At 37.8% G+C, this 15,726-nt stretch overlaps 1 protein-coding gene across 6 annotated transcripts in view; it reads right to left on the bottom strand.

Annotated features, from left to right (window-relative positions):
* Positions 1 to 15,726, bottom strand: part of SMG7 (SMG7 nonsense mediated mRNA decay factor) — an 80,893-nt gene that overhangs the window by 2,823 nt on the left and 62,344 nt on the right. For 2 of the 6 annotated variants that reach the window (XM_063104010.1, XM_063104006.1), the window contains 12 exons: positions 15,062 to 15,224; positions 14,549 to 14,705; positions 12,443 to 12,513; positions 11,267 to 11,327; positions 9,363 to 9,482; positions 8,107 to 8,395; positions 5,773 to 5,917; positions 4,978 to 5,360; positions 3,966 to 4,337; positions 3,038 to 3,187; positions 962 to 1,042; positions 332 to 491 (listed from right to left, as the gene is read on the bottom strand). In XM_063104010.1, the coding sequence (XP_062960080.1) occupies positions 332 to 491; positions 962 to 1,042; positions 3,038 to 3,187; positions 3,966 to 4,337; positions 4,978 to 5,360; positions 5,773 to 5,917; positions 8,107 to 8,395; positions 9,363 to 9,482; positions 11,267 to 11,327; positions 12,443 to 12,513; positions 14,549 to 14,705; position 15,062 (1,990 nt within the window). In that variant the 5' untranslated portion in view covers positions 15,063 to 15,224. Of the gene's footprint in view, positions 1 to 331; positions 492 to 961; positions 1,043 to 3,037; positions 3,188 to 3,965; positions 4,338 to 4,977; positions 5,361 to 5,772; positions 5,918 to 7,968; positions 8,396 to 9,362; positions 9,483 to 11,266; positions 11,328 to 12,442; positions 12,514 to 14,548; positions 14,706 to 15,061; positions 15,225 to 15,726 lie in introns of all 6 variants that reach the window. The other 4 variants (XM_063104005.1, XM_063104008.1, XM_063104007.1 and 1 more) reach the window with 4 other exon arrangements.

Raw genomic sequence — 15,726 nt, 5'->3', positions numbered from 1 at the left:
ATGCTTTTTCCCTGTTTACCTACAGAAGTTACTTAAAAAAAAAAACAAAACACGCACACAACTATTATTCACAATTACAGACTTTTTTTTTTTTTCCCTGACCAGTTAGGGGATTGCAACCCTCAGCACAGTGTGGTCTGCACCACGCTCAGCCAGTGAGCGCACTGGCCATCCCTATATAGGATCTGAACCCGCGGCCTCGGTGCTACCAGCGCTGCACTCTCCCCAGTGAGCCACAGGGCCGGCCCCATAATTACAGAATCTTACTAACTCTTAACCAATATGAGTATACAGAAAATGCAGGGTCCATAACTTAAAGAGGAGTTAATACCTGAACTGGCAGGAAGTGATGGAGACCATGGAGTCCCTTCAAAAAGGGAGTACAGTGATGTTTCTTGGGGGGCCATCGAGGGATTGAGTTCTGCTTTGGAGCTGGTGGTCAGGTTTTTCCCATATACCTCATTGAACATACTGTTATTTGGGTATCTTTCCTGAAAGACATGACAATCAAGTTTTAAACTCACTCCAAGGGAACAAAAATAAGAAAATGCAACATCATGTTCATGATGTTTGCTACACCTTAAGCTTTTCTCAGCAATAGAAATTTTTGAAGGCTTTTATTTATTTTTTGTTTTTTCCAACTTCCTGTCCAAATTCATTTCCTTTGCTCTCTCTCTCTTTATTTTGCTGTATGTAAATCACCGAGGTAAAAAAGTGTGAATAATTTATCTGGCTGAACAAGATAGCCCTAAGGATTTCAATATTAATGAGAAGTCAAAGGGTTAAAATTCAAAATGTACAAGTCACTAGTCTGCCTCAATCAGAGACAAAGAAAAATCAAATACCTGGAAGACATCAATATGCGGAAAAGAAAGAGAAAAACAGACATTGAAATAGAAGGAGAAAGAAAACATGAGGCTACAATAGAAGCACAAAGCAGGATTCTTAATTGTTTACCCACCTGATTGAGAGAGAATCCAGTGAGGGACAGGAATGAGGATGAATGTGACATGAGCTCTGAGGGTTTCTCCAATAAGGATTTCTTCACAGTCCCAGAAGAAAAAGTAAAGTTATATCTTCCATTTTTAAAAATATTAACCTTATTATACTATAGAACTAAAATAAAGGACTACCACTTAAGCATACTTGTATTTGCCCATCACATACAATATAAGGCTTAGAAGGTTTGAATTCAAGTCTGTTGATACCATGACACAAGCTAAGTGCCAGCTGCACAGGTGAGTCAGACAGAACCCCCCTTTATCATTATATCTAATCTAGCACAGAGATTCTGGCAGGAACCCTGAAAAATAGTTCTGAGTCCCTACTAGACAGGAACCTCCAGAATCTTCTTGTCAATAGCTGCACTTAAAATAATCTCAAAACAAGATGGTGAACTATTCTAGCACTGTTTTTCCCCCAAACTTTTAAAACATTAATGTTGATGAATTTTAAAAAGCCTCTTAAATACATCTGACAACTGGTTTTGTCAACATATATCCTAAGCAGCTCTATTTGCAGTATAAAGATATATTAAAATAATTGCTAAAATTCAAGATTATATTTATTGGCCCTAAGAAAGTTATAGGGAAAAAAAAAAAGCTGAATCTCTAATGCACATTGTCATTGCACAGTTGGTTAACAAAACATTTATTAGACACCTACTACACGCAAGGCCATTTTTCACACATTATATCGTTAACAATGTTAAATACAGGAAGGGTTACAGTAACGGTTTGTTTTTTTCACTGTTGTTTTTTAAACACACAAAAAAGAAGAAAAATAGACTGAAAAAAACCCCACTTGTTCCACCATCAGCTCCATTTCAATGGACATGTCAGGGGCAACAGGAACTAAAGGATTAGAAAACAAGTGAACAGAAAGGCACTACCTCAGTCCCTCAAGCCACTCCAGCAGAGAAGCAGCAGGAAAGTAAACGTGCAGAGGCAACAGTACAGCAGCTGGGCCTCCACAAGCCTCCACTCCCAGTCATGGCACTGCCATCGTTTAAGTTTCCAGGAGATCTTTTACTGCTGCTAACTTGTAGGAGACCTCTACTGCCATTCAGCTAGGCAAATTCTTAAGGAAACTTTAAGCGCCAGGGATGGCAGCTATTGTCATGAAAGCTTTTATACCTTTATTTCTCCTGATACTAAAATTGATGCATTTAAATCTTATGAATGTTTTCTTGTCCTGTATTAGTGGAAAAGAAACAGCAAGAAATAAAACTCAGAATCTGTTTTGTTTTTTATTAAGATGTAGTGAAGGGAGGGAGGAAAAAACCTTATAGCATACATCTTTGTTCCCAACTTTTATACTCCCCATCCTTATAAAAATACAATGTAAACATTGTTGAGTATATAGAACGACATTCTTTGAAATGTAGGCTGGGTTCTAGAAGGTTATTTTTAAAGGACACACTACTAAGATTTTACTTTATGTTATCCTAGTTATTTGCCTTCACATTCACTCATTTATGGCACTTAAACAAGGTTTACAAATAGAATCCTCTTCATTTTTACTAATTCTTTCATGAATCCAACTCTGAATTTAGATAAGGGCTCTTTCTGGGTTCAGTTTAACAAAGAGAAGCGAGCCACATACTATTCAATAATGTCATTTAAAAATCTAGAACACATTTCCTTTCATATTTTGAGTACATATGAAAAAAAATCTCAGTGTTCCTAAGCAAGACTAAATGACACTTGAAATTTCTGGGTTTAGATGGAAGTGCGACTGGAAAAATGAGTTAATTTGCTAGCATCACACCCTGCATGTGATCAGCCCTGCACGATGCTTTCTAGATAACACATATAACCAAGCTATGACTCTATAATTTGGGGGAACTATGGAGCCAGCAATGTTTTGCCGTGTTCTATTACCATTTTAAAGTTAGTTTAGGCAATCAGGAAATATGCTTTACACTTCTGTAAAGAAAGAAAGCATCAAAAAGAGGAAATCAACTATTCCAAGCACTACAAGCCCCAGAGAAGCAGCTGGGATTAGAACATGAAGCAGAATTACATCAAATACATACAAAGAGGCTTCGTCCAGGAAGAGAGGCGAGAGGCCCCAGCAGAGCTGGGTAAAGATCAGGAGGGTTAGAAAAAATCAGCTCTTCCTCTTCCTCCAAGGCAGCCAGACTCTTTAACAGGTCCGGAGGAAGCAGAGGGGAGCTCTTGGGATCCTAGTGATAGAAAGGATCACAGTGAGATGCAGTAAGGGATGACAAAACATGAAGGAGTAGTGGCATGATTAGGTGGATAAAGGTAACTAAAGTCAAGGGGAGAGAAGCAATCAACAGTGAAACAGACGGTATTATGAAAAGAGGAAAAGGCTCTGAAATGCAAAAGCAAAGTTACACAAGGACTGTGGTGGAGCATAATCAAGACAATAGAAAGAAGCAAAAATACTGACAGAGTAGAACATAGGTTAACATGGCTAGTGAGTAAAACAATTCAAAGGAGCAAAATGATTAGTATATCTTGTGCTAACAAAGAGAGATACAGCTCTTTTTAAAAGTTACACACACACACCTGTTTCTCATGAATAAAAAGGGCAAGGAAAGGGAACTCCACTGTCCAAGATAAGTGGCTGACTTTGTTCATCTCAGAAAGCAATTTGTTTAAATACTCAATAAACTTATTTTTAAACTTAGATGATTCAGCCCACCTGAGAGGAGCTCTTTGTCTCAGAATTCTCTAACATGCTGTGTTAAGAATTTCTGCATGTAATTTCTCTGCCAGACCATCACAGTTCAAAATCAGTTACAGAATTCTTCAGTTTCCCAAACTAAAACATACTGTGCAATTTTTAAGAGAAGACCAAGAGCTGCACCAATTATTCAGCAGCACTCTACAGTACTAATGAATCAGAGTGACTTTTATAACATCAATTTGGGAAATTCAAAAGATGCAACCCCAGACCTATCTCCAAAGTGCCTGATAAAAGAAAACAACACAAACCTCAAATGACATCCTGGGCACAGAATCCTGCTCTGGACGGAAGACTCCTGGTGACCGTTTGCCCCTGCGGTCTATACTTGCTTGCTGTGCCATTACAGCTCTGTTGTCAGCCATGCTGTAGGAAGAATCCCAGTAGAATTCTGGGACCTTGACTTCTGAGGGATTATGGTTATATGGCTCCATGGGAAAAGGCTTCATTTTTTTCTCTAGAGGCTGCTGCTGCATTACAGGAGGTTGCAATGGCGGCTCAAACAGTTTTATGGGGTCTTGGGTCTGAAGGTAGTAGGACTGTTTCACAGGCATGATTTTCCCTAATGGACCTTGAACCTGAGGAGGATTCCATAGCTGTTTGGAGGCATCTGCCTGTTGATACTAAAAAAGAGATGCCTGTTATCAAGATGAGAATAAAATGCAACGTTACTTATAACCAATGCACAAGAATCACAGAATGAACCTGAGGGATTTTCCAACCAACAAAAGTCCAGGCAATGCAGCAATTTCCTTTCACCCTTTGAATTTTTTAATACACAGTGCTTTCTGGGAACAGATTTTGGGCACTGAACTCATATTGTCTTTGTATTCAATTATGTAAGAGATTTAAGAAAAGAATGAATAAATATGAGTGTGAGAGTGTATGTGTTTCCCCTTCCTGCTTCAAGTGCTATGGGATGACAACATTTAAGATTGGTGTCACAGCTATCTTAGCACATCATCAAGATTATGATTCTATTTCCCTTCTGTAGTTTATGTTCAAATAGGTGAAAATTATTTACAGAATATCTTTTTTCTAAAGCCGATGACTAATAGCAGAAAAGAATGGTAGTTAATATCTAATATATTATCCTTCACAAAAGATGGAAAACATTTGAACTTTACTAAACAGTAGAGAGAATACCTTTGTATTCCCACAATCATTACAAGTCTAAGCAAGAAGTATCTTCAAGGCCAAACACTGAATCATTTCAGCATCTCCCCTTATTTCAGATGGACAGTACACACAACTGTAACTTACCTGCTGGAATCCAGAGTGGTGAGGCGGGCTTTTCCCCAGAGCTGGCACAGCTTTTGTAGGGGACTGTTGTTGCTGAGTTAGAGTTTGAACCTGCAACTGGCTTGTAGACTGTGCTGTTGGCTGAGCTGGTAAAGATTTAAGGGGTTGCTGGGAAGGTGGCTGTGATTGTTGAGGTCCCTGGTTCATTGGCCCTGGTCCAGAGGGCCGTTGCTGGCTGTAAGGAATGTGGGACTGTTTCCCAGCTTGCACCTGGTTTCCTGCCGGAGAGTGAGCTGTAGGCTGAAGAAAGGTTCCTGGGACAGAAACACCAGCTGGGAAGGTGTAACCTGAGCCCATAGAAAATGCCACAGGAGGGGGGATAACATACGTTGGGGGTGGGAACCCTTAAAAATAGAAAAATACAGCTTTAGTTCTAAAGAAAGGCAAAAAAAAGGGGGGGGGGGATTCTTAACACATTATAAAAGTAAGAGATCCACCATACTGTCAATCTTTAACTTGATTTTAAGAACTAAATATAGCCTATTGGCTACTTTTCTTTTATCCACCAAAGTAATTAGTGTATTCTAAAGATGGCTTCTTACGTTTTAATGGTAGGAATTACTTCATAGGAACAAACATAAACTTGTATATAAACTACAGAGAAATGGCTCAAAAATAATTTCATAAACATTATTCTACCTTTTAACATTATGGCTTAGTAATGTCAGTCCAACAGAGTATAAATTACTCAGTGAGTGAACAGAAATTCCTACATAGATGGGATTAAGGAGAAGAAATTTCAAAACACATATTTACCTGGCCGGCTGGGAAGAGGAGGGAAAGCTCCATGGTGATGAATGGGGATGAACTGGGAGTTACCTGCTTGACTTGGGGTTTGAGTTACAGGTGTTTTCCTGGCTTCAGATACTGGAGTCTTTCTTAGTTCTGTCTGGGATTTTACCTATTACCAAAAGCAAAACTATCTATAATAACCTGAGACTCAAATGTGTCAGAAAGAAGCACCTACTTCTAAGAAAGTATTTAAAATCTCATTATGTCAAAAAGTATATGCTGAAGATATTTAAATTCACCTGTTGAAAATGGAAAAATCAAAAACAAAGTAGCTAACTGCCAATAAAAAATATAAATGCTCTTAGTTTTACTAATATAATTATTTTGCTTTCACACAATCACAAAAATATTAAATATGGAAAGGACCTTAGAGCCCATTTGTTTTACAAATGAGACACCTGATGCCAATTTACAAATGAGACACCTGATGCCAACAGGTTAAAAAGACTTGCCTATGATATTAAGCTGTCTGTTATGGGGCCCAGGGTTCTTTATATTCTAACTCATTAAATAGCATACATGAATTATGAATTAAAAATGACTATTAACCCCCAGGTGAGATACTTTGACCCTCAGTTTACTTTCATCTGGGCTGCCTTAAGTATACCAGTCAGGCATCCACCCTCCACCCTGCATGTAACATTATCACCCTTCAGAATAAATAAGAATACTTTCAGCAGTAAGGAAAACGCCAGAACAGGACCTGAGATCCTATATGTGGAGCCAGAGAGAAGTAGGTGCCATTTGCTCTGCTCGAAGTTGAGCAAAATGAGGGAAAATACGTAGCATTTATAAAAAATTTAAGATGAGGCACACAGTGTGATGATATATTGACTATTATCAGGCTTTATCTAATCATGTACAGGCAGATTTGAGATGGATGAGGGACTGGAAAGGAGATTTTGCTTCAGTCTGGACCTTGCGGGGAGGGAGTTACATCTGAGAATGGAGGCAGAGCGGGCAGGAAATGCTGGACTCTCTATCCCTAAAACACTGGTCATTTGGCTTTCTAGTTCATTTGGATTTTCTCCTTGCCTTTCCCCAGCACCTCTCTCTCCATGCTTTTTCTCAATTTCTACCATGTTTTTCTCTGTTTCTCTCCCTACTATTAATCTTAAAATGAAACTACTATCTTCTTATTTCTCACTTTCTCCAGAAAACCCTATTAGGGAACTACATTGAAGATACTGTTTATTTATAAGCAGCCTTCAACAATGTAAGATTCCTTATGCAAATATATATCAAAATGTGTTAACAAATCACAAGGCTGCTTAAGTATTTAATCAAACATTAATGGAATTAACAAAGCCAGCACAGAATAAAGACCTTTTCTGCTGATATGAAATCATCTGCATGTCTTTGGAAAGGTGTAAAAAGCACAGTCACAAACAACTGAGCAGTGTTTATCTTTTCTCAGCAAGAGAACTGGGTTCTTGCTTTAAAATTTCCCATGAGCCAGGATCAATATTAAAGTGATATAATGCTACTGGCTGGGACAGGTATAAATGTCAAGGAAAAGAGCCTCATTTTTTTCCCCCAAAATATATTTTATATAGTGAACCTGAAAAAAAGCGTGTAAGCCTTAATATAGACTTGCTTCTGTTGGATCTATAAAAGACCCCAAATCCCTATAGCATTAACAAATGGTAGTTACATGTTCCAAAGAAAATATAATCCTGTGTAGAACTGATGGCTCTGCAACTGGGGACTTCAAACCATTTAAACTGGGGAAGAATGACAAAAATGTCAAATCAGGGCCGACCCCATGGCTCACTCGGGAGAGTGAGGCGCTGGGAGCACAGCAGTGCTCCTGCCCCGGGTTCGGATCCTGTATAGGGATGGCCGGTGCACTCACTGGCTGAGCACGGTGCGGGCGACACCAAGCCAAGGGTTGCGATCCCCTTACTGGTCACAAAAAAGGACAAAAGAAAAAAAAAAAGTCAAATCAGGTTGAGATTTTTTTTCACTCACATTAATTGATTCCCAAGAACTGATAAAGTTAACTGTCTATCATAGCTCTTTAAATAACCTAACTATGCATTCAAAGAATGCACTTAAATTTCCAGAACAGCCAATTCTCAAGACTATAGAAACAAAGTGAAAATCTTGCCTTTTGTGTGAGCCTTCCTCTACCTGCTTTATAGTTCAAATACAGCTTACCTGCACTGCCACATTCTGCTTTCCTGTTTCCTGTAACTTTTCTAAGGTGCATTTCTTGCTTTCAGTTTTCCTCTTGTTGTTGTCCTTCTTTCCATCATTCATAGTTATAGTTATTCCTTTGCTATAGTCCCTTCTCACCTCTTTGGGAGGAAAACTTCTTCCTTGGTCTCTGTTCACTTCCCGTGGCTTAATGTTCTCTTTGAAGGTGACCATTGGTTTCTCTCCAGTGTCACAGTTGTTGCTTACATTTCGGCCCGTAGACAGCACTGATTTCAGTCCTGGGCTCCCGTCTGCAGCCAGCGACTCTATCACGGATGTTTCTTGCAGAATGAGGTTCTCTTTGGCTTCACTGGGGTCTTCCAGTATTAACTCTGGGATTTCTGTGATAAACAACAATTTCCCTACCTCATTTTCACACTGAATCAGCCTAAAAAAGTAAAAATAAATCCATATATGAAAAACATTAACCTAGAAAGCAATAACAACTGAATTGTGTATGGATCCAACAGAGAACATATATATTACCAGCCCTAAAAACTATGGAAACAGCAACATACAAGAATGTGGATTCTTGTAACACAAAAAGTAGTTACGTAGACACTCAGGTTCTCATTATCATACTTATCGCCACAATATATTCTTCTACTCTTTAATGTTTCCTAATAATTACAGTTACATTTACTGAGTACAGTAAATTACAAGACACTAGTCTAGGCTTTGACATGTCCTGTAAGGTAGATATCATATAATCCCTATTTTATAGGTACAGAAACTGAAGCTCAGAGGTGAAAAGTTCAATCAAACAATGCAAGCATTTAAGTGCCTACAGTCTGACAGAAACATAAATACAAAAATGAATAAGAAATAGTTACTGGCTTTGGAAAGGTTATAATCTACTAGGGAGACCTCAAGGGCACAAACCTGGGAAACAGCAGAAGTAGAAACTGAACTCAAACCTACTTGATTCCAAAACCTGTGTTCTTCCCACCTCTGTTTTGTATTTTACCAGCTGCTAGCACCATCCTGGTCTGTCCTGACTAAAACTGACCACCAAGCCCTTGGCAATACAAATTACCATGACTGTGAATGTACAATTCAGTTAGATTTATACAGATGTTTATAAATGAAAGCAGAGGCTCATGGTAAACAAGTGAGACAAGACCAATTCCTTTATAAGAGGTAAAGTGACAAGGTGGACAAACATTTTAAAATGAAGAGTATAATTATGATCACCACGTCATAATTAGATGTTGTGCTACAATATTTTGACTTAAGAGTTCATAATCAATAGCATTTATACAAAAGCATAAAATACACGTAAGGTAAGGTTGGGTGTGCCTATATATCCGATAAGGTGGTTACAAAGGAGCAGACCAGGAGCCCCACAGACATACCTTGGCTGATTATCAGCAATCCATTTGCCTATACAGATCAAGCGCTGCTGTCGTATTCGTCGCTGCTGACCCTCTTTGTCTCCTGTAATACCCTGGTGGCCTTTGGAAAAATCCAAGGTCCTAAAATTGACACAAGCAAATTATAAAAGTTCATTACATTAATTAATATTTTTACTTATATTTCACCACCTAGTTGAGGAGCACAAATAAATCACAACCTTTTAGGAAAGAAGAGTAATGTCACAAAGCTAAGGAAAAAGAGGGTTTCAGGAAGGAAGGGAATTAACAGACTCAATGTTGAAGAAAATTAAATAGAATGGAAATTATAAAGAAGTCACTGGAATTTGGTATGTACGAGGACACTGGTAGTTTTAAGTTTCAGAAGGCAGAGAAATGACTATTAATGTAGTCAGTAAGGTTCGTCTGCACTACTCTTAAGAAGTTTGATGATGAAGAGAAAGACAGGGTTGTAAATTTTATTTCACCTTTTTTTTTTTTTTTCTGACCGGTAAGGGGATTGCAACCCTTGGCATGGTGTGGTCTGCACCACACTCAGCCAGTGAGCGCACCGGCCATCCCTATATAGGATCTGAACCCGCAGCCTTGGCACTACCAGTGCCGCAGTCTCCCGAGTGAGCCACGGGTCCAGCCCTTATTTCACCTTTTTAAAAAAATAGGGCACACATGAAAGTTACTAGGCTAAAGGAAAGTAACTAGTAAAAAAAAAAAAAAAAAAAAGACACTGGAAATACAACCCAGAGAAGATAACAGATGAGGCAAGGTTCTTGGGGAAGGAGGAAGGGATGGGATCAAAGGCACAGACGGAAGGATTAGACTTAGAAAGTAGCAAGAACTTATTCCTCTGAAAGAGGAGAGAAAGAGACAAAGGATGACTGGAAAAACAGATTGCTTTATCATTATTACTGACATGAAAAATTATCAAGTAATATCCTTTGGTTTACATTTGTGAGGAAAATATAGGAAAATGGTCAGGGCCCCGCAGATGTTCAGAATCTTGCCGAGCATTTGATGTAAATATGCACATGCACCCAGGCATTCCTTGTTTATTGTCTAATGTAATCACACATGTGCACCCAAGTGTCCTGGGTTATGGACTTAAGTATAAACGATGAGTGGCTCTGATCCACGTTGCCCCCGCCCCTGGGATGCACCCCCGTGGGGAGGGGACCACAGGGAGGCCGCTACTGCTGCTGAAGGCTGTTAGCTGCCAATGTTCCCAGGATGCCCTGAGAGGCCACCGCCGCTGCTGCTGCTACTGCTGAGGACTGAGCTCATGTCATTTGCCAATGGCTCCCAGGATCTTTCCCAATTATCTAGCGTGGACCTGCGTGTGAGGGGTCTGGTGACCCAGCCTGGTAATGTGAGGGTGACCCAATCTATATAGGTTTGCAGGGTCTGAGCCCCAGCCCTGATAATACAAACAGAAACTCAGTATAACTAAAATAATGAAATGTTTTGGCTTTATTTATGAATTGCCTAGCCACACAACTGGCGTAGCTTTTGCTGTAACCCAACAACTGGCATAGTAACGTAGCTATGGCCCTAACCTGATAACATTTAATTCCCTTTTTTGAGATTTCCCTTCTAATTTTCAAAAGTATATAAGGCAGAATTCAGTGAATATCACTTGGGAGAAGCAATTTTCTTTTCATTCCATTCTTCTATATTTTCTTAAGCACTTAGTATTGGGATTACACAGGAATTAAAGGCATGATATATATAAATCCATCTCATAGCAACTAACTTTCACCATTAGTTGCTCTTATGAAAATAAGATACAGCTGGGACAGATCAAGGGTTCCTCTACATCCAACCTTGATTCCTGTTAATTTTAATATTCCATTCACCAGCAATGAAATGAACCTATTTCAGCTGCCACCTACCTGAAAGAAGGTCTCAAAGCCAAGAATCCTTGTAACTCAAACTCTTCTGGAAGTGGTATAGCTAAAAAAGGGTGGAAATCAAAATTTGTAAACATTTTAAGTAAAATACTGTTGTCTGGTGGAACACTGCTCATTAAATGTGGAGAAAAAAAATAATAAAATACAATAACTCACCCGTCAAAACCCTGTATGTTACCTCTGGGTCCTAGACATTCCCCTAATACTCAATGTTGTGGAGGATGGATATGATGGGCATTTAAAAAATCAGTCTTAAAAATTCACTGCCTTGGATCCAGTAATCCCAGTGTTTAGACTACCTATCTCCCTCTTTTTTTTTTTTGTTTGACTGGTAAGGGGATCACAACCCTTGGCACAGTGTGGTCTGCACCACGCTCAGCCAGTGAGCATACCGGCCATCCCCATATAGGATCCGAGCCCGCGGCCTCAGCGCTACCAGCGCTGCACTCTCCCGAGTGAGCCATGGGGCCGGCCCCCTACCTATCTTCTTTAACTCAAAGTATTGAATAACAATATTTGACATCACCTGGCAGCTTGTAAGAAATGCAGAATCATGGGCACTATCCCAAACCTACTGAAACATAAATTGTATTTTTAAAAGACCCAAGTGATTCATTTGCAAATTAATGCTTCAAGGGCACGGATCTAAGGTAAGAAAAATAATCAGATATGAGTCAAGCTAGAGGTTGTTCAGTGTGGCATTATTTACAATGGGGAAAATATTAAAGCCATGGAGAGTGAGAAAATAGATTATGGCAAATCCAGAGGACAAAATATTATATAGCCAGTAAAAAATCATGTTTTCAAAATGTTTAATAACAAAACATTTTGATAGAGTAATGTTGTTCACATTATTTCTTTTTTTTTTTTTTTAAGTTAAGAATGAGGAGGAAGGGAAGAAGATGGAAAAAATTAGAAGGTATGGCATTCTTTGGACTCCTATTCAAATGTAGCTAAATGAGAATAAGCTGCCAAAAAAACTAGAAAAACATTACCTCTTCTTCCACCCACTTCATCAGTGTAGAGCTCAAAGTCACTTCTGAGATACTGAATTTAAAGTCAAACACTTATCACCAAAAACCTATTTTTCTCTGGCCTTAAGCCCACCACTAGTGATAGAGAACCACAACAACAATACAAAGTTAGGGAAGCCCTTACCATTAGTATTTGAGAGATCTTCCTCATGGGGATGGAAGCTATTTAGAAGAGAAATTAGCCAGGGCCAAATGCTGTAAATTAAAAAAATTTTCAGATTTTATTTTTACATGAGAGAAATCAGAACACTAATAGGTCACGAAAACGATATCTATGGGCTCTGAACTCTATAGACTTTTCCCTTACTTCAATTTTTTTAAAGGCTGTATAATTCCCTAAAACATACACCAGAAAGCTCAAATTTCCACAATAGAGACCTGCTGTATAGATCATTTCCCAGGCTCCTAATTTAACAGTGAAAATAATGTCAAATACTGAAGAATAAATGTCTGCTACAAACCTGTGGGGATATAACAAATTGTAAGAGATAGTTAATAACCTAAAAAGGAATATTAAACTGGAACCTCTTTATGCAACAAATACGAGGTTTCAAGAAAATAGATGCATAAAAAGAGCATGAGCGGATGACTTATTAATATATTGCTTCACTACTTCATATATTTATTAGCTTAAGATAGTATGTTCTCGGAGAGCAATAATCAGCTACAATGTATATCGACAAAATAAAATTAAAAAAAAAAAAAAAAAAAAGATAGTATGTTCTCAAAAAGTATGGGGGAAAATAAGTTCTAGAAATTGGAAAGGCCCAGAAATAAGAAACTGAGAATTATTTGAATACACATGAAATTCTGAGTTAAAAAAAGTAATAATTGTTTATCCATTATTTAAAAGATATAAATAAAGATAATTACTTTAATGTATCAGACACATAAGAAAAATTTCTTAAAGAAATACCCCACGCTAGTCTTTAAAATAAGTAGTAAAGAATTTTAGATAGAATGAAATGCCTACAAGGGCATAATTCTAAAGATCCTGATAAATCTGATAAGAGGAAGAGGGAAGAGTGAGTGACAAAAAAAGGAAGGGAAAATGTTTGCAAATAAAGCTATTCCATCTGGTTGAATATCCTTTGCTATGATAAGAAATGGGAATGCACAGAATGAGCCACAAGAATCACTGTACAGAAACCACAAACAAAATAAAAACAAAAATTATCCCTGCCCATAAATATGAAAACTCTATAAGCAAATGGTAAAACAGAATTCTTTCACAGCATAATTAAAAAAATTTATTGGAGCAAACATAAGAGTACAAAAACTCTATAGCCTGAGTTAAGAAATAAAAAATTTTTGCAAGAAAACAATGTCTGAAAATCTGTATTACTAATACGTATGCTAACATTAAAAGGAGGAAGTATAGTGTGCTGTGCTGTTTGTAAACTCTATTCATGGCAATGTCAAAATGAAGGAGCTTACAGTTAGGTGAGAGAAAAAAGGAAAGATAATTATGAAGTAGAGGAATCACAGGGTCTTAAATGTGGCTAGGCCATTTTCTAGGTTGTGATCTTGGTCAATGTGCACATGCTCGGCCACAAAGCAGAAATTTCAGAGGTTCTCCTTAAACTCACTATCAAAATATGCAGGGAAGGAACTTCCTACTCACTGCAAAGCTATCTTGCAAGTATTTATTCCTACGATCAAAGGTACACTGAAAGTTTTCATTTGTCACTGTAGAATCAATAGTTTCTAATAACTCAGAATTACTTTGAGTAGATATTACAGAGAAAATAGTAAAAATTAAAATAACTTTTGATTTTAATCTTCTATGCTTAAAATAAACAAACATATTTCAAATTGGATATTACTGTACGGCAACATCAGTTTATGTAGAGAAAATAATGGAAGAAATAAAAAATCTCTTCCCTTCCACTCTTGAACAGAAAACTGGGGCATATTGTAATGGATAAAAAACGAACTGATTTTATCTCAAGTTCATTTTGAAATGTGAAAAATGCCCCTTCTCCAGGATGGCAACTGGGAACAGGGGAGCGCACAGGGAGTCACAAATCCTTAAGACTATGCCTCACATGAAGAATGCAAATAAATAAATGAAAAACATACAAAGAGGTCTTCAGCTCAACTTCCAGAGCATAAGCAGAAAATACAAAGTCTTCCATTGTTCAAATGTTGTGCTTTAGAAGGCAGTTTTTACATGTGTATGAATATCAAACAAAGCACACAAACTAACATGAAATTCTAAAACACTTACTACTGTCTTTCATCCACCACTGCCTCCTGAAAGACCCTAGGTCTGAGTCTCAGCCAGTCCATGGAAACCTTGACTGCAGGAAGGGGATAGGCATTGTAGGACTCCTCTTGAGACTCATTCTGGAGAGGACACTTGCACAGGATGCCAAGAAAAGACACTTAAAGAAAAAATGTATTCAGAAAGCATAAGACATTTAAAACTGTGTACTAGTTCAAATTAAAATATCATTATGAGCCTTCTGCTGTATTCTGTTTAAAACTTAAGTGTCTTACAGCTTCTTTCTAAAAAGGCATTTTCTTTCCCATGTTAAAAATGTTATAGATACAGTTGATGACGTTGTGTCAGCAGATAAAAGGACAGAACTTGGGGTTCAGGCCTTCTGATTCAATATTAAGAAATTTTAATATGTCACTTTTTATATGTCCCTGTGCTTTGCTACACTGATGAAAATGCCTAAGATTATGCCTTTCAAAGAAGGTGGTATGTGTCAGAGTTAAATGATTTCATACTCACTAAAGAGGGCCAGCAACTGTGTCCAACACAGCTGTTCATCTTGGCTGTAACTATGCTGCTCTGTTTCATTGCTAAAGTCACGAAGGTGATGAAGTTGAAACAGGTTAATGACAGTGACATGAACTAACTGCTGAGAGTTGAAAGCTTTTTGGAATAGCAGCCTCTGCAAAAGAAGAAGGAATACTGCATATATTATCAAGAACGGGAACCATCTTTGATACAAGAATCAAACTGGCAGTGTGTATTTAGAACTACATAGGTAACAGAATTACAGATGAGTACACTGTTTCACTCTTAATCCCAGTATTTTAATTGGGTCTGATGTTTCCCAAACTGACTCTGTCTTGAAAAGAATTAATCCAGACAACATAGAGTTCTCTGAGCTGTTTGTCAAACATACTTTTTTCCCCAAAGAAACTGTATATTTTTAATATAACCTGAGAAAAGTTTTGGGGGTCCACCCATAAATTTATACATCTTAATCTTTTGGAAGTTTTATAAGAGATGCATACACAATAAAATATAAATTGGGATCAGTGACTAGAAAGCAGAATATGTAGTAAAAATATTTTAAACAAAAAGACTGAAAAAATACTTTTTTGAACTCTTGATACACAAAGCATGACTTCCAAGATTATTTCTAAAATTTACTCTTTCAAAGGCTT

This window comes from Cynocephalus volans, chromosome 8, assembly GCF_027409185.1.
Source record: "Cynocephalus volans isolate mCynVol1 chromosome 8, mCynVol1.pri, whole genome shotgun sequence".
Lineage (NCBI taxonomy): Eukaryota > Metazoa > Chordata > Mammalia > Dermoptera > Cynocephalidae > Cynocephalus > Cynocephalus volans.
Note: the sequence above shows the minus strand (reverse complement) of the source record. Positions and strands in the feature narration are given on the sequence as shown.